The sequence below is a fragment of the Carex rostrata genome, chromosome 8 (assembly GCF_964058835.1).
Source record: "Carex rostrata chromosome 8, lpCarRost1.2, whole genome shotgun sequence".
Lineage (NCBI taxonomy): Eukaryota > Viridiplantae > Streptophyta > Magnoliopsida > Poales > Cyperaceae > Carex > Carex rostrata.
Window position 1 is genome coordinate 2,754,348 of NC_135925.1, and position 19,646 is coordinate 2,773,993.

Consider the following 19,646-nt stretch of genomic DNA (forward strand, 5'->3'; position numbering starts at 1 on the left):
ATATATATATATAGAGAGAGAGAGAGAGAGAGAGAGAGAGAGAGTTGGGTTATGGTGCATTGCAATGTATAAGTTCTCTTGTACATTGGACTATAAATCGTTGGTTTTGTTATCAAAACAACCGATCCAAATCGTTCAATTTGATATCCATATTAAAATGTGTTTGGAGACCAAATTTTACATTTTTTGAATTTTTTTACTATTTTTTTAGATTTATTGAAAATCGCTGTTTTTTATGGTTCAAATTTGTCTGAAAATAGTAATTTTCAATAAATCTAAAAAAATAGTAAAAAATTTTCAAAAAATATAAAATTTGGTTTCCAAACACATATTAATATGGACAACAAGATTAACATTTTGAATTGGCTATTTTAACTTAGAATCATGTGTTATAGTTCAATGTAAAAAAAATAACTGTACATTGCAATGTACCTAGTCCATCTCTCCCTCTATATATATAACTTTATTTTTAAAAATTATCTTATAAAAAACGGATAAGATAACAAAAAAAATTATTATTCTTATTGATATCCGATAAGTCAACAATATTCGTATTTTCTTTATCCGATAAACGGATAAAAAATACCATTGGCAGCTTTATTTCAATCCTCGGTCCTCTGTATTTTCCACGTTGCACCAGTCTGTCTATCATTGACTAGACTAACTCTTGCTGTTGATTACCGTGCAGTGTTTTGTTGTTTCTCGTATTTTGCTTGTTACTTGTTAGACGAACACTGCAGTTTAGACTTTGGACTTTGGAGTTTGGACCCAAGTTTCGGACCTACAACACAAATAACACATAGTTTTGATCATAAAAAATCTGGTTGTACCTGAATTTGCAGTCTAAATCAGAGGGCATGCTCGTCCGAAAAAAACACCTCAGGTCTCCGAGACTCCGAAGTCCGAACTATCTGTTTATTAGGTAATCAAACTTTACGCATCCTAAATTTTCGGGGTGAAAAGTCAAAAACTTTGTAGAAATTCCATATATAACACCATATTTTACTGAATTTAAGAAGAAATCCGACAGACATTTGAATAACTTACATTGTGTACTTCTTAAGAAATGCTCTAATATACATATTGTGAAATAACAAGCATAATGCACATTTTTATTACATACGATTAGGCCTGCAAACGAACCAAACCAAACCGAACCTGCCCAGGTTCGAATTCGAAATTATTTCGAACCGAACCCAATTCAAAATTGAAATGATTTCGAACCTAAAAGACCAATTCGAATTCAGTTCGATATAATTCGAACTGGTTCGATTCGAATCGAAATTAGTTCGAAATTAAAAACAATTCGATTAAATTTAATTTTTTTTTTATTTTTTTGGAACAACTGCCCTGTGCCCAAAGAGTAGGCCACGAGTCAATCTTCATGATGACTCATTGACCCTGTCCAAGAGTAGAGATCTCTCATGACTCTTAACCCCCTTATATGAAGAACTCAAGTACGCTGTGTAGACGAATCTAACCCAAAAAAGAATCGCGAACCTTTCGATTCGAATCAGCCTGGGTTCGAATTCGAAATTGATTTAATTTCGAATCGAATTGGTTTGAATTAATTTCGAATCAAATTTTTTTTGAACTTTTTCGAACCAAACTAGAATCGAATTACAAATCTCGAATTTTTTGTGCATCCCTACTACATACGATACATATATATATATATATTGTGCTAATCTTGAATTTCTTTATATTATCTTCATACTGAAAGCAAAAAGTAAACAAAAACGATGAACATGAGTTGTTATTCTAAATAAAGCAAATTACATTCAAATTACTATTAAACTATTTATATTTTATTAATTATCACGATAGCATAAGGATCTATAATGATAGTAATCTGCTAGAACAAATAAAAAAATAATAAAATAAATTTCAAAACAAATATATCAAAGTGGAATTAAGGGTATCTTCATAAATAAAATTACCTGAAGGGGGATACTGAAAAGATATGTAATCAATATAATTAACGCATTTTCTCCTCCTAAAAGTCTAAAACTAAAACGAAAGACAGATACCGTGACACCGCCACCTAAACCTCCTAATACCACGACACGAACAAGGCAATGACCAACCCAGCCCAGTCGAGCCGCTCGCTCTTTCGCGGTCAACTCACCCCCCCACCCCACCCCACCGCGCCCCGGCCCACATCACATCCCCTTTCTCACGCGTGCGCCGCGCACCCTGTCCGCCTACCCCTAGGCGGTGCCCCGATCCTAACCACCCAATCCCACCCCCTCGCCTCACAACCCAACAAAAATATTTATTATCCCTCCCCCCCACCCCACCTCCTCCACCCAATGCCCTCCCTCCTTTCTCCACCTTTTCCTTCTCAACCCTAACCCTAATTTCTCATGGCTTCCCCTTCTCTTCCCCCCTCTCCCGCCGCCGCTTCCACCCCCGTCGCCTCCGGTGATCAATCTCCAGCCCCTCTTTCTCTCCCTGCCCCTCCTACCTCCACTTCCTCACGCCGCCTCCCCCCTCCCTGCTGGACCCACGAAGAAACCCTCGCTCTGATTGAGGCGTACCGTGACAAGTGGCTCAGCCTCCGCCGTGGCAACCTTAGAGCTGCTGATTGGCAGGACGTGGCCGATACTGTTGCTATCAGATGCCCTGATGCGACTCCTTCGAAAACCCCTGTGCAGTGCCGGCACAAGGTTGAGAAGCTCCGCAAACGATTTCGGGCTGAGCGGCAACGGGCCATCACCAACAACCGGCCTGTGTCGTGGCCATACTTCCCATTACTCGACGCCATGGAGATCTCTGGTCCCAACCCCACTCCCACACCTAAAATCCCCACTCCCCCTTCCTCCACCTCCTCTGAGGAAGAGGACGAATTAGATCAGCGCAATACCCGAAGCATCCATGGTTTAATGTCGAACGGGGGCACCGGTGGGTTGCGGTTCACCATCCCCAAGGCCTCACGATCCAAAGGTTTCAATTCTAATACGAGCTCCAACCCTAATCCTGACATGTTCCTGAAAAAGAGGTCAAGGATGGAGGATATGAGGATGAGGATGGAGAAAAAGAGGCGGTATGAAAGAGAGGAAATGGAAGAGGAGGAAGAGGACGGGGGAGAGGAAGAAGGTGGGGATGCGTTTGCTGAGATGGCAGTGGCGATAAGGTCATTTGGGGAGGGGTTTTTGCGGGTTGAAAGGATGAAGATGGAGATGGCTAGGGAAATGGAGAAAGCACGCATGGAGATGGAGCTCAAAAGGACTGAGATGATGCTTGAGGCACAAAGAAAAATGGTTGATGTGTTTGTTAAGGGGTATACTGGGAAGAAGAGATCCAAGGCGTCGGCTGAGGATTGAGCTGAATTGTATGTACCAGAGAAGGTCCATTCTTCTTTCCTTCTTTCTTTCTCATGTTTTTGTGGGTATGTTTAGTTAGGTTCTTCTATGTATGTTACATTAGAGATAGGTTAGGTTGAGAAATTTCTGTTAGTGTTGCTTTGTTTGGAGAATGTGTATTTTTCTAGTGTCAGTAATGATTTGTCAGAGTTTATCATTATATCATCTGGTTTGGTGGTTGGAGCCTTGGAGGGACTGCTTGCATCGATTTAATACTTCTGTGTTGTTTTGGGGGATATAATTGAATTAAAGTATATTAACTAAAGGAGATTCATGATTGCAGCAGACTGACAGTTGATTACCTGCTTTATATGTTTGAGTTTGTTATATGTTTTTTGTACTTTTGAGATTAAGGGGTAACATCATGAAGTTTCCTTTATGACCCATGTTTATATTCTTCTAGCTAATTAGAAATAAATAAAATCTCACTGGTCCTTTTACTTTGTTGCTGTATTGCATTAGACTGAAATGTCCATGTTTTTTCATTGTTAAAATTAGAAAAATGACAAGTCCATATAATTTATTTTGTTTTATGCTTTAATAAAATCATGGTGCATATCCATAGATTTGATTTCTTGACGCTCATCGGTTCTTTGAATGGTTATTTTGGGTTGGATTATATCCTGCACTTATATAATCTGTTCTTTGAGCAACATGTTGGTTTTGAAGTTAACTGTAAACCAAAATCAATTTAGCATTAGCGTGCCAAGTAGATTTTTTATTTGATACATTTATGTTCATATGTCGGTCTTGCAGCCGCCACTTTTACCTGGTTATCTATTCCAAATTAAAGTAATCTGTGTTGTTTGTTAGGTTAATTGTTTACTGTTCTTTAGGAAACATGTTTGTAATTTTCGTACCATCAATTAGCAAATTGAGTTTTCTATCATCAGAGATTGATATTCACATCTTTTTTTTTCACTTAACACAGGTTTCAGGTTCACAGGACTTTGATGGTTTGGTGCTTTATTGGATATGACATTACTGTATATCTGTGTTTGTGTCACTTCAAGTAAGATAGTTACTTCCGGATTAGTTCATAATTTTCACCTCCAGCTAATTTAAGTTTTCTTTTTTGAGGATATGCTTTGGCGTATTTCCTAGTTTGATTTGAGCCTTAGGTTGTATTATTAGATTTATACTTGTTACTTGGTTACTGTTTCAAGTTTGGATATTCAGTCTTGCATCGTGATCTGTGATATGTGATCTTGTTGATATGAAAGCCCGTCTAATTATGTGATTCATAGTCTGTGTCGCATTCAGTGGTTTTAAATTACTGAGATTTTTAGTTAATGGCAATGACCAATTTATATTTACTTAGGCTTGTTTTTGGGGGTACTCATGAAGTGGCTATGTGGAGTTGTTACTATATTAGAGAGTTTAATTTTGGTCGAGCAGTTCTATAGATTACATGGACAAATATGAACTGCTTCAAGCTGATTCTGCAAGTGCTCTGTTTAGGAGCGTAACTAAAAAAGAAAAGAAGATCAAAGTCTCAAAGAGCAAGTGTTTGTTAAGAGAAACGATGTACTGAAAATAAATTTTCCTGATGAGTTTTAACCGGTGCTTATCTTTTCATGGGACATGGAAAACAAACAAGAGTTCCAACTCTATATGCACATGGCACAAGCATTTGAATATTCACAGAGAGGCGATTTGCATTAGTCTAGAAACATCTGCATATTAAAGAAAGGCGATTAGGCATTTGTAGCCTCCGGGGTGTTTTTTATTTTCTTATAATTTCTGGGATGACTGTTGTATCTAATCATCTTAATAACATTTACTAAAAATATTGACGCTGCTATGATAGTGTTGGTAAATCCTTTTTGAGTAATTCATTACGATTTACGGTAGTTTTTGTATGAATATAGCGATTTTGTTTATGAACCCATCCACCATTTTAATGGCTGTCAAAATTGATAACTATAAATTAAAGTTTGTGGGCACACTTTCACGCTAATAATAAATCATGCAGTTTTATTAAAAAAAAAAGAAAAAAAAATATGGACAAATAATTATAAAAAGTATGTGGTGAATACATTAACGTCAAGATATGAGTTCTAGCAATTGAGATATGCAAGATAGCATATGTGACTGGAAACCTGCAATATAACTGTTCCATTTAAGAGAGGAGAACAAACATAAATGTTTGGTTTCCTCCAATATCCTAATTTTCTTTTAAATAAAATGAAACAAATAAGAATCTAGCTAGATAGCTAAGTCGCTAAAATTTAGATAGTTGATCTGGTTAACTCTAGATATAAATCAAAATAAACATTAATAATAAAATCATCAATTATTTTGCTATTTAAAAGTTTAAAAAGTCATTTAAAATATACCTTTATTAGTAACAATTTGATATTGACCATAAACATTAAATTCCTCTTAGTTTATATCTTCTTATCCTCCTTTTAGTTTATATCTTCTGATTCTACTCTTAGTTTATATCTTATTATTGTACTTTTGTCTTTTCTTGACCCGACGCTCAAGCAACTAAGAGTATCTACATCCCTGAAACTATTAGAGTTTCTAATTTGATGTAGCAATTTTTAATCCAGTTTCAAAAATATGAGAGAGTTTTCTATTTAGAAAATATACAGTATAGTTTCTTATTAAGAAACTGTTTATAAACTCCATGCTGATCAAATAATTGGCTCAAATTATTTCTCATTTTTAATTTGTTGCTGACGTGGCTTAATCGAAACTGTAAAATTAATTTCAGGAATGTGAGAGTTAGAAACTTTAGAGACCTTAATTTCTAAAAAGTGGTTAACAGTTATTTTGAAACTCAGTTGAGTTTCAAAGACGTAGATGCTCTAAGAGCAAAAATCAATCTAATTCATTTGGGCTTTGATTATTAATTAAGACTTTAATTGTTAATGGGCTTTGAACCCATAATTCAAATCCATAATTAATAATTAAAATCCAAATCAAATATATATAATTGTCATGTACAATTATATTTCTCTCGGTTGTTGTTTCGGTAAGTTTTATACAACGTACCGTGTACGTTTATAAATTAATCGTTGTTTTTGCTTGTCATCTTATATGCCATTGATAATTTAATTATATCACGTATAATTAATCATAATCAATTTATAATTAATCAACAAGATTCTCCGATTAGCTCCTATACGGTGTGACCCAATAGGATATGTGTTATGTTAGTAAATAGAATTAAAACTGTTCTAACTTCTATAATCATAGGAGGCACCTGACAGAATGCACTATGACCATCCAATTACATAGATGATGCTGTACTATACAATACCACGATCCAGTAAACTATTTTACTCGTGTTAATTCTTTGTCTTATAGCTATTAGATCAGTTTCAAGGTAGGTGTGTGTCATCCTTGCAAACTTAATCTTTTCTTGATCTTGAGCATATTATCAAATATGATTACTCTTGTAATCATACCGTATGCAGATAATCTTACTCTATCAAGGGGCCCAGTGATACTATAACTCGTATAGAGATACGAGAGACAATAGTACTTTTGGTAAACCATCACTTCCTCAGCTAAGCTATGTATACCGAAGAGCTACCGTTATAACTACTTTTTATAGACACCGTTAGATAACAATCACACATACACATATCTTAGTAGGAAAGATGAATACCTCATACTTTAGAACTTAATACTGAACGAAAAACATTAATGACACGAACACAATTCTATTTAATGTTTTATTCGGGGTCCGTCAAATATCATGTTCCTAGAACATGTATCTATGTGATTAAAATGATTCCTTGACAGGTCTGTAAAACTTGACCACCTTTTAATCCACATACTAACCTTGTAGCGGCTAATTAGTGTTCCTGCTAATTACCTTGGTTAGAGACTTTTAAGAATGTATATCATCTATATTATGAAGTTTTACAATTTCAGTTATTGACTAATTCATAAATGCAATAATACTCAAGGCAACAAAATGACAGTTTCTTAATCACTCAATTCATGAACAAAGATTTATATGATAAATTATCGTATTATTGACTTCTAGATTATTACAAACTAACATTTAAAACCCTAATACAACATTCCAATTGAAGGTCTCTGGAGCACTCTAGTTGTGACAATATATGGCAAGATGATGGGCATTTACAACCCTAATACAACACTCTAATTCAAGGTGTTTGGAGCACTAGAGTAGTGTCCCTATCTAGCAAGATAAAATGACATTTACAACCCTAACACAACACTCCAATTGAAGGTGTTTGGAGCAATCCATTTGTGTCTCTATATGGCAAGATTGTAGGACATTTACAACCCTAATACAACACTCCAATTGAAAGTGTTTGGAGCACTGGAGTAGTGTCTCTATAAGACATGATAATAGGGAATTTACAACCCTAATACGATACTCCAATTGAAGGTGTTTGTGGCACTCTTGTATTGTCTTCAGATAACAAGATAATAGCGTATTTACAACCCTAATACAACACTCTAATTGGAGATGTTTGGAGCACTCTAGTTGTGTCTCGAGATAACAACATAATAGGGGATTTACAAGAGTAAAGCTAATATACACTTAAGTGTACCGTACACTTAACTTTATGACCGTCAGATTTCTTTAAAAGTCGTGGTAGCACGACTTTTAAAGAAATCTGATGGCCCTAAGGTTAAGTGTACAATACACTTGGTATACTTAAGTGTATATTAGCTTTACTCGATTTACAACCCTAATACAACACATCAATTGAAGTTGTTTGGAACAATCTAGTAGTGTCTCTATATGGCAAGATAATAGGGCATTTACAACCCTAATACAACTATCCAATTGAAGATGTTTGGAGCACTTTAGTTGTCTCTAGATAGCAAGATAGTAGGGCATTTACAACCCTAATACAATACTCTAATTGAAGGTGTTTGAAGCACTCTAGTAGTGTTTCTTTATGACAAGATAAAAGAGCATTTACAACCATGATACAACACTCCAATTGAAGGTGTTTGCAGCGCTCTAGTAGTGTCTCTATATGGGAAGATAATATAGCATTTACAACCCTAAAACAACACTCCAATTGAAGGTGTTTGGAGCACTCGTAGTGTCTCAATATGGTAAGATAAAATGTCATTTACAACCCTTATACAACACTCCAATTGAAGGTGTTTGGAGTATGGGAAGATAATAGGGTATTTACAACCCTCGTACGACACTCCAATTGAAGGTGTTTGGAGCAGTCGAGTAGTGTCTCCAGATGGCAAGATAATAGGGCATTTAGAACCCAAATACAACACTCCAATTGTAGTTGTTTGGAACAATCTAGTAGTGTCTCTTATGGCATGATAATATGGCATTTACAACCCAAATACAACACTCCAATTGAAGGTGTTTGTAGCACTCTAATAATGCCTCCAGATGTCAAGATAATAGGGCATTTACAACCTAAAACACTCCAATTGAAGGTGTTTGGAGCACTCTAGTTATGCCTCTGTATGGAAAGATAATAGGTCGTTCACCACCCTCATACAACACTCCAATTGAAGGTGTTTGAAGCACTCGAGTAGTGTCTCCAGATGGCAAGATAATATGGCATTTACTACCCTAATACAACACTCCAATTCAAGGTGTTTGGATCCCTTGAGTAGTGTCTCCAGAAGACAAGATAATAGGGCATTTATAATCCTAATACAACACTCCAATTGAAGGTGTTTGGAGCACTGGAGTAGTGTCTACGTATGACAAGATAATAGGGCATTTACAGTCCTAATATGATACTCCAGTTGAAGGTGTGTTTGGAGCACTCTAGTTGTGACTATATATGGCAAGATAATAGGGCATTTACAACCCTAATACAATACTCCAACTAAAGGTGTTTGGAGCACTTGAGTAGTGTTTACATATGACAAGATAATAGGGCATTTACAACCCTAATACCACACTCCAACTGAAGGTATTTACAGCGCTTGGGTAGTGTCCCCATCTGACAAGGTAATAGGTCTTTTACAACCCTAATACAACATTCCAACTGAAGGTGTTCGGAGCACTCTAGTTGTCACTATATATGGCAAGATGATAGGGCATTTACAACCCTAATACAACACTCCAACTAATGGTGTTTGGAGCACTCGAGTACTTTCTGTGTATGATAAGATAATAGAGCATTTACAACCCTAATACCACACTCCAACTGAAGGTATTTAGAGCGCTCGAGTAGTGTCTCCATATGACAAGGTAATATGACATTTACAACCCTAATACAACACTCCAACTGAAGGTCCCCTGAGCATTCTAGTTGTGAATATATATGGCAAGATGATAGGGCATTTACAACCCTAATACAACACTCCAATTCAAGGTGTTTGGAGCACTGGAGTAGTGTCCCTATATGGCAAGATAATAGGGCAATTACAACCCTAATACAACACTCCAATTGAAGGTGTTTGGAGCACTCGAGTAGTGTCTCCAGATGACAAGATAATAGGGCATTTATAATCCTAATACAACACTCCAATTGAAGGTGTTTGGAGCACTAGAGCAGTGTCTCCATTTGACAATATAATAGGCATTTACAACCCTGATACAACACTCCAATTAGAGGTGTTTAGAGCACTCGAGTAGTGTCGCTATATGGCAGATAATCGGGCATTTACAACCCTAATGCAACACTCCAATGGAAGGTATTTGGAGCACTCTAGCAATGTCTCCAGAATGCAAGATAATAGGGTATTTACAGCCCTAATACAACACTCCAACTAAAGGTGTTTGGAGCACTCGAGTAGTGTCTGCGTATGATAAGATAATAGGACATTTACAGCCCTAATACAACACTTCAGCTAAAGGTGTTTGGACCACTGGAGTAGTGTCTGCGTATGATAAGATAATAGGGCATTTACAACCCTAAAGCAACACTCCAACTGAAGGTCTCCTGAGCATTCTAGTTATGACTATATATGACAAGATGATAGGGCATTTACAACCCTAATACAACACTCCAATTCAAGGTGTTTGGAGCACTGGAGTAGTGTAGCTATATGGCAAGATAATAGGGCATTTACAACCCTAATACAACACTCCAAAAGAAGGTGTTTGGAGCACTCTAGTAGTGTCTCCAGATGACAAGATAATAGGGCATTTATAATCCTAATACAACACTCCAATTGAAGGTGTTTGGAGCACTCGAGTAGTGTTTCCATTTGACAATATAATAGGGTATTTACAACCCTGATACAACACTCCAATTGAAGGTGTTTGGAGCACTCGAGTGGTGATTCTATAGGGCAAGATAATAGGACATTTACAACCATAATACAATACTCCAACTAAAGGTGTTTGGAGCACTCGAGTAGTGTCTCCGTATGACAAGATATTATGACATTTACAACCCAAATACCACACTCCTACTAAAGGTATTTAGAGCACTCGAGTAGTGCCTCCATATGACAAGGTAATAGGGCATTTACAATCATCCTAATACAACACTCCAAAATTTATGGAGTTTGGGGGCACTCTTGTAATGTCTCTAGATTACAGGATAATAGCGTATTTACAACCCTAATACAACAATTGCAGGTGTTTGGAGCACTCTAGTTGTGTCTCTAGATGGCCTCATAATAGGACATTTACAACCCTAATACAACACTCCAATTGAAGTTGTTTGGAGCTCTCTAGTAGTGTCTTGATATGGCAAGATAATAGGCTATTTATAACCCTAATACAACAATCCAATTGAAGATGTTTGGAGCACTCTAGTAGTGTTTCTTTATGGCAAGATAAAATGACATTTACAATCCTGATACAAAACTCTATTTAAAGGTGTATGGAGCGCCTTTGTAGTGTCACGATATAGGAAGATAATAGGACATTTCAACCCTAAAACAATACTCCAATTGAAGGTGTTTGGAGCACTCTAGTAGTGTCTCAATATGGTAAGACAAAAGGGCATTTACAACTCTTATACAACATTCCAATTGAAGGTGTTTGGAGCACTATAGTAGTATCTTTATATGGGAAGATAATAGGGCATTTACAAGTACAACAGTCCAATTGAAGGTGTTTGGAGCACTCGAGTAGTGTCTCCAGATGGCAACAAAATAGGGCATTTACAACCCAAATACAACACTCCAATTAAAGGTGTTTGGAGCACTCGAGTAGTGTCTATAAATGGCAGAGAATAGGGCATTTACAACCCTAATACGACACTCCAATTGATGGAGTTCAGGCACTCTAGTAATGTCTCTATATGGAAAGACAATAGGGCATTTATAACCCTAATACAACACTCGAATTAAATGTGCTTGGAGCACTCTCGTAGAGTCTCCAGATGGTAAGATAATAGAGCATTTACAACCCTAATAAAACATTCCAATTGAACGTGTTTGGAGTACTCCAGTAGTGTCACTATATGGCAAGATAATAGGGCATTTATAACTCTAATACAACCCTCCAATTGAAGGAGTTTGGAGCACTCTAGTAGTGTCTATAGATGGCACGATAATGCGGCATTTACAAATATTTTACAACTCTCCAATTGAAGGTGTTCATGGCACTCTAGTAAAATCTCAATATGGCAAGACAATAGGGCATTTATAACCCAAATACAGCACCCCAATTAAAGTTGCTTGGAGCAATCTCGTACAGTGTCCAGATGGCAAGATAATTGGGCATTCACAACCCCAACACAACTCTCCAATTGAAGGTGTTACGAGCACTCTAGTAGTGTATCTATATGGCAAGATAAAAGGGCATTTATAACCCTAATACAATGCTTGAATTGAAGGTGTTTGGAGCACTCTAATAACATTTCTAAATGGTAAGAAAATTGGTCATTTATAACCCTAATACAACACTCTAATTGAAGGTGTTTGGAGTACTCTAGTAGTGTCTCCACATTGCGAGATAATGGGGCTGTTAAAACCCTAATACAACCCTCCAATTGAAGGAGTTTATAACACTCTGGTAGTGTCCCTATATGGCAAGATAATAGGGCATTTACAACCCAAATACAACACTTTAATTGAACGTGTTTGGAGCATTCTAGCAGCGTCTCTATATGGCATGATAATTGAGCATTTATAACCCGAATACAACACTCTAATGGAAGGTGTTTGGAGCACTCTAGTAGTGTCTCCAGATTGCAAGATAATAGGTGATTTACAACCTTAATACAACACTCCATTTGAAGGTATTTAGAGCACTCTTGTAGTGTCTCTATATGGCAAGATAATAGGGCATTTACAACTCTAATATAACCCTGCAATTGAAGGAGTTTGGAGCACTCTAGTAATGTCTCAAGATGGCACGATAATATGACATTTACAAACATAATACAACCCTCAAATTGATGGTGTTTGGAGCACTCTAGAAGTATCCCTATATGGCAAGATAAAAGGGCATTTACAACCCTAATACAATGCTTCAATTGAAGCTGTTTGGAGTACTCTAATAACATTTCTATATGGTAAGATAATTGGTCATTTATAACCCTAATACAACACTCTAATTGAAGGTGTTTGGAGTACTCTAGTAGTGTCTCCACATTTCGAGATAATGGAGCTTTTACAACCCAAATACAACACTCCAATTGAAGGTGTTTGGAGCACTCTAGCGGCGTCTCTATATGGCATGATAATTGAGCATTTATATCCCTAATACAACACTCTAATGGAAGTTGTTTGGAGCACTCTAGTAGTGTCTCCAGATTGCAAGATAATAGGTCATTTACAACCCTAATACAACACTCCAATAGAAGGTGTTCAGGGCACTCTAGTAATGTCTCTATATAGCAAGACAATAGGGCATTTATAACCCTAATACAATACTCCAATTAAAGGTGCTTGGAGCACTCTCGTAGAGTCTCCAGATGGCAATTGAAGGTGCTTGGAGCACCCTAATACAACTCTCCGATTGAAGGAGTCTATAGCACTCTGGTAGTGTCCCTATATTGCAAGATAATAGGGCATTTACAACCCGAATACAACACACCAATTGAAGGTGTTAGAACTACTCTAGAAGTATATCTATATGGCAAGATAAAAGGGCATTTACAACCCTAATACAATGCTTGAATTGAAGGTGTTTGGAGTACTCTAATTACATTTCTAAATGGTAAGATAATTGGTCATTTATAACCCTAATACAACATTCTAATTGAAGGTGTTTGAAGTACTCTAGTAGCGTCTCCATATTGCGAGATAATGGGGCTGTTAAAACCCTAATACAACCCTCCGATTGAAGGAGTTTATAGCACTCTGGTAGTGTCCCTATATTGCAAGATAATAGGGCAGTTACAACCCAAATACAACACTCCAATTGAAGGTGTTTGGATCACTCTAGCAGCGTCTCTATATGACAAGATAATTGAGGATTTATAGCCCGAATACAACACTCTAATGGAAGGTGTTTGGAGCACTCTAGTAGTGTCTCCAGATTGCAAGATAATAGGTCATTTACAACCCTAATAAAACACTCCAATTGAAGGTATCTAGAGCACTCTTGTCTCTATATGGCAAGATAATAGGGCATTTACAACTCTAATATAACCCTGCAATTGAAGGAGTTTGGAGCACTCAAGTAGTGTCTCCAGATGGCACGATAATACGGCATTTACAAACATAATACAACACTCAAATTGATGGTGTTTGGATCACTCTAGAAGTATACCTACATGGCAAGATAAAAGGGCATTTACAACCCTAATACAATGCTTGAATTGAAGGTGTTTGGAGCACTCTAATAACATTTCTATATGGGAAGATAATTTGTCATTTATAACCCTAATACAACACTCTAATTGAAGGTGTTTGGAGTACTCTAGCAGTGTCTCCACATTGCGAGATAATGGAGCTGTTACAACCCTAATACAACCCTCCAATTGAAGGAGTTTATAGCACTCTGGTAGTGTCCCTATATTTCAAGACAATAAGGCATTTACAACCCAAATACAACACTCTAATTGGAGGTGTTTGGAGCACTCTAGCGGCGTCTCGATATGGCATGATAATTGAGCATTTATAACCCGAATACAACACTCTAATGGAAGGTGTTTGGAGCACTCTAGTAGTGTCTCCAGATTGCAAGATAATAGGTCATTTAGAACCCTAATACAACACTCCAATTGAAGGTATTTAGAGCACTCTTGTAGTGTCTCTATATGGCAAGATAATAGGGCATCTACAACTCTAATACAACCCTCCAATTGAAGGAGTTTGGAGCACTCTAGTAGTGTCCCTATATGGAAAGATAATTGGGCATTAACAACCCCAATACAACTATCCAATTGAAGGTGTTAGGAGCACTCTAGTAGTGTATCTATATGGCAATATAAATGACATTTACAACCCTAATCCAATGCTTGAATTGAAGGTGTTTGGAGCACTCTAATAACATTTCTATATGGTAAGATAATTGGTCATTTATAACCCTAATACAACACTCTAATTGAAGGTGTTTGGAATACTCTAGTAGTGTCTCCACATTGCGAGATAATGGGGCTGTTACAACCTTAATACAACCCTCCAGTTGAAGGAGTCTATAGCACTCTGGTAGTGTCCCTATATTGCAAGATAAAAGGGCATTTACAACCCGAATACAACACACCAATTGAAGGTGTTTGGAGCACTATAGTAGCGTCTCTATATGGCATGATAATTGAGCATTCATAACCCTAATACAACACTCTAATGGAAGGTATTTGGAGCACTCTATTAGTGTCTCTATATGGCAAGATAATAGGGCATTTACAAGTCTAATACAACCCTCCAATTGATGGAGGTTGGAGCACTCTAGTAGTGTCTCCAGATGGCACGATAATATGGCATTTACAAACATAATACAACCTTCAAATTGATGGTGTTTGGATCACTCTAGAAGTATCCCTATATGGCAAGATAAAAGGGCATTTACAACCCTAATACAATGCTTGAATTGAAGGTGTTTGGAGCACTCTAATAACATTTCTATATGGTAAGATAATTGGTCATTTATAACCCTAATACAACACTCTAATTGAAGGTGTTTGGAATACTCTACTAGTGTCTCCACATTGCGAGATAATGGGGCTGTTACAACCTTAATATAACCCTCCAATTGAAGGAGTCTATAGCACTCTGGTAGTGTCCCTATATTGCAAGACAGTAGGGCATTTACAACCCGAATACAACACACCAATTGAAGGTGTTTGGAGCACTCTAGCAGCGTCTCTATATGGCATGATAATTGAGCATTCATAACCCTAATACAACACTCTAATGGATGGTGTTTGGAGCACTCTAGTAGTTTCTCTATATGGCAAGATAATAGGGCATTTACTAGTCTAATACAACCCTCCAATTGAAGGAGGTTGGAGCACTCTAGTAGTGTCTCCAGATGGCACGATAATACGGCATTTACAAACATAATACAACCCTCAAATTGATGGTGTTTGGATAACTCTAGAAGTATCCCTATATGGCAAGATAAAAGGGCATTTACAACCCTAATACAATGCTTACATTGAAAGTGTTTGGAGCACTCTAATAACATTTCTATATCGTAAGATAATTGGTGATTTATAACCCTAATACAACACTTTAATTGATGGTGTTTGGAGTACTCTAGTAGTGTCTCTATATGGCTAGATAATAGGGCATTTTCAACTCTAATACCACCCTCCAATTGAAGGAGTATCGAGCACTCTAGTAATGTCTCCAGATGGCACGATAATGCGACATTTACAAACACAATACAACCCTCCAATTGATGGTATTTGGAGAACTCTAGTAGTGTCCCTATATTGCAAGATAATAGGGCATACTCTAATACAACCTTCCAATTGAAGGTGTTCAGGGCACTCTTGTAATGTCTCTTTATGGCAAGACAATAGGGCATTTATAACCCTAATACAGCACTCCAATTAAAGGTGCTTGGAGCACTCTCGTAGAGTGTCCAGATGGCATGATAATAGAGCATTTACAACCCTAATAAAACACTCCAATTTGAACGTGTTTGGAGTACTCTAGTAGTGTCCCTTTATGGAAAGGATAATTGGGCATTAACTACCCCAATACAACTCTCCAATTGAAGGTGTTAGGAGCACACTAGTAGTGTATCTATATGGCAATATAAAAGGGCATTTACAACCCTAACACAATGCTTGAATTGAAGGTGTTTGGAGCACTGTAATAACATTTCTAAATGATAAGATAATTGGTCATTTGTAACCCTAATACAACACTCTAATTGAAGGTGTTTGGAGTACTCTAGTAGTGTCTCCACATTGCGAGATAATGGGGCTGTAAAAACCCTAATACAACCCTCCAATTGAAGAAGTCTATAGCACTCTGGTAGTGTCCCTATATTGCAAGATAATAGGGAATTTACAACCCGAATACAACACTCCAATTGAAGGTGTTTGAAGCACTCTAGCAACGTCTCTATATGGCATGATAATTGAGCACTCATAACCCTAATACAACACTCTAATGGAAGGTGTTTGGAGCACTCTAGTAGTGTCTCCATATGGCAAGATAATAGGGCATTTATAACTCTAATACAACCCTCCAATTGAAGGAGGTTGGAGCACTCTAGTAGTGTCTCCAGATGGCACGATAATACGGCATTTACAAACATAATACAACCCTCAAATTGATGGTGTTTGGATCACTCTAGAAGTATCCCTATATGGCAAGATAAAAGGGCATTTACAACCCTAATACAATGTTTGAATTGAAGGTGTTTGGAGCACTCTAATAACATTTCTATATGGTAAGATAATTGGTCATTTACAACTCTAATACCACCCTCCAATTGAAGGTGTTTGGAGTACTCTAGTAGTGTCTCTATATGGCAAGATAATAGGGCATTTACAACTCTAATATAACCCTGCAATTGAAGGAGTTTGGAGCACTCTAGTAGTGTCTCCAGATAGCACGATAATACGGCATTAACAAACATAATACAACCCTCAATTTGATGGTGTTTGGATCACTCTAGAAGTATCCCTATATGGCAAGATAAAAAGGGCATTTACAACCCTAACACAATGCTTGAATTGAAGGTGTTTGGAGCACTCTAATAACATTTCTATATGGTAAGATAATTGGTCATTTATAACCCTAATACAACACTCTAATTGAAGGTGTTTGGAGTACTCTAGTAGTGTCTCCACATTGCGAGATAATGGGGCTGTTAAAACCCTAATACAACCCTCCAATTGAAGGAGTTTATAGCACTCTGGTAGTGTCCCTATATGGCAAGATATTAGGGCATTTACAACCCGAATACAACACTCCAATTGAAGGTGTTTGGATCACTTTAGAAGTGTCCCTGCGTGGCAAGATAATTGGATATTTACAATCCTAATGCAACACTCTAATTGAAGTTGTTTGGAGCACTTTTGTAGTGTCTCTAGATTGTAAAATAATAAGGAATTTACAACCCTAATATAACTCTCCAATTGAAGGTATTTAGAGCACTCTTGCAGTGTCTCCATATGGCACGATAATGCCGCATTTACAAACATAATACAACCCTCAAATTGATGGTGTTTGGATCACTCTAGAAGTATCCCTATAAGGCAAGATAAAAGGGCATTTACAACCCTAATACAATGCTTGAGTTGAAGGTGTTTGGAGCACTCTAATAACATTTCTATATGGTAAGATAATTGGTCATTTATAACCCTAATACAGCACTCCGATTAATGGTGCTTGGAGCACTCTCGTAGAGTCTCCAGATAGCAAGATAATACAGCATTTACAATCCTAATAAAACACTCCAATTGAACGTGTTTGGAGTACTCTAGTAGTGTCCCTAGATAGCAAGATAATTGGGCATTCACAACCCCAATACAATTATCCAATTGAAGGTGTTAGGGATACTGTAGTAGTGTTCTTATATTGCAAGATAATAGGGAATTTACAACCCTAATACAACACTACAATTGAAGGTGCTTGGAGCACTCTAATAGCGTCTCTATATGGTGATATAAATGGGCATTCATAAATACAACACTCTAATTGAAGGTGTTTGGACTACTCTGGTAGTGTCCCCAGATTGCAAGATAATGGGGCAGTTACAACCCTAATACAACCCTCGTTTGATCGTGTGTGGAGCACTCTAGTAGTGTTCCTATATGGCAAGATAATAGGTCATTTACAACCCTAATACAACACTCCAATTGAAGGTGTTTCGATCACTCTAGTAGTGTACCTGTATGGTAAGATAATTGGCCATTTATAATCATAATACAACACTAATTGAAGTTGTTTGGAGCACTTTAGTAGTTTCTCCATATTGTAAAAATAATAAGGAATTTACAACCCTAATACAACTCTCCAATTGAAGGTAATTGGAGCACTCTAGTAGTGTATCTATATGGCAAGATCATAAGGCAATTACAACCCTAATGCAACACTCCAGTTGAAGGTGTTCAGGGCACTCTAGTAATGTCTCTATATGGCAAGACTAGGGCATTTATAACCCTAATACAGCACTCCAATTAAAGGTGCTTGGAGCACTCTCGTAGAGTCTCCAGATGGCAAGATAATAGAGCATTTACAACCCTAATAAAACACTCCAATTGAACGTGTTTGGAGTACTCTAGTAGTGTCCCTATATGGCAAGATAATTAGGCATTTACAACCCCAATACCACTCTCCAATTGAAGGTGTTAGGAGCACTCTAGTAGTGTATCTGTATGGCAAGATAAAAGGGCATTTCCAACCCTAATAAAATACTCGAATTGAAGGTGTTTGGAGCACTCTTGTAGCGCCTCTATATGGCAAGATAATTAGGCATTTACAACCCTAAAACAATACTCTAATTGGTGCACTCTAGTAGTGTGTCTATATGGGAAGATAATTGGGCATTAGCAACCTTGATACAACACTCCAATTGAAGGTATTGGAGTACTCGAGTAGTGTCTCCAAATGAGAAGATAATAGTGTATTTACAATCCTAATACGACACTCCAATTGAAGGTGTTTCGAGCACTCAAGTAGTGTCTCCAGATGGCAAGATAATAGGGCATTTACAATCCTAATACAACGCTCCAATTGAAGATGTTTGGAGCACTCGAGTAGTGTCTCCATACGACAAGATAATAGGGCATGTACAACCCAAATACCACACTCCAACTGAAGACAGTGAGAGCACTCTAGTTGATTCTTTATATGACAAGATAATAGGGTATTTACAACCTTAATACAACACTCTAATTGAAGGTGTTTGGAGCACTCGAGTAGTGTCTCCATACGACAAGATGATAGGGCATTTACAACCCTAATACAATACTCCAACTGAAGTTTTTTGGAGCGCTCTAGTAGTGACTCTATGTGGCAAGCTAATAGGGCATTTAC

The 19,646-nt window shown here is 37.2% G+C and overlaps 1 protein-coding gene across 2 annotated transcripts; it reads left to right on the top strand.

Annotated features, from left to right (window-relative positions):
* The first annotated feature begins 2,017 nt into the window (after nt 1-2,017).
* On the top strand, nt 2,018-4,551 carry LOC144558361 (uncharacterized). 2 transcript variants are annotated; one of them, XM_078307194.1, is made up of 2 exons: nt 2,018-3,350; nt 4,297-4,551. In XM_078307194.1, exon 1 carries the CDS (start codon nt 2,367-2,369, stop codon nt 3,324-3,326), a length of 960 nt encoding a protein of 319 aa, XP_078163320.1. In that variant the 5' UTR covers nt 2,018-2,366; the 3' UTR covers nt 3,327-3,350; nt 4,297-4,551. The 2 variants fall into 2 exon arrangements, with proteins under 2 accessions (XP_078163320.1, XP_078163321.1); XM_078307195.1 differs by having other exon boundaries at nt 2,152-3,334.
* The last annotated feature ends 15,095 nt before the right edge of the window (nt 4,552-19,646 follow it).

Excerpts from the sequence above, each read along its gene's own strand:
- LOC144558361 (XM_078307194.1), top strand. The coding sequence starts at position 2,367 with ATGGCTTCCCCTTCTCTTCCCCCCTCTCCCGCCGCCGCTTCCACCCCC.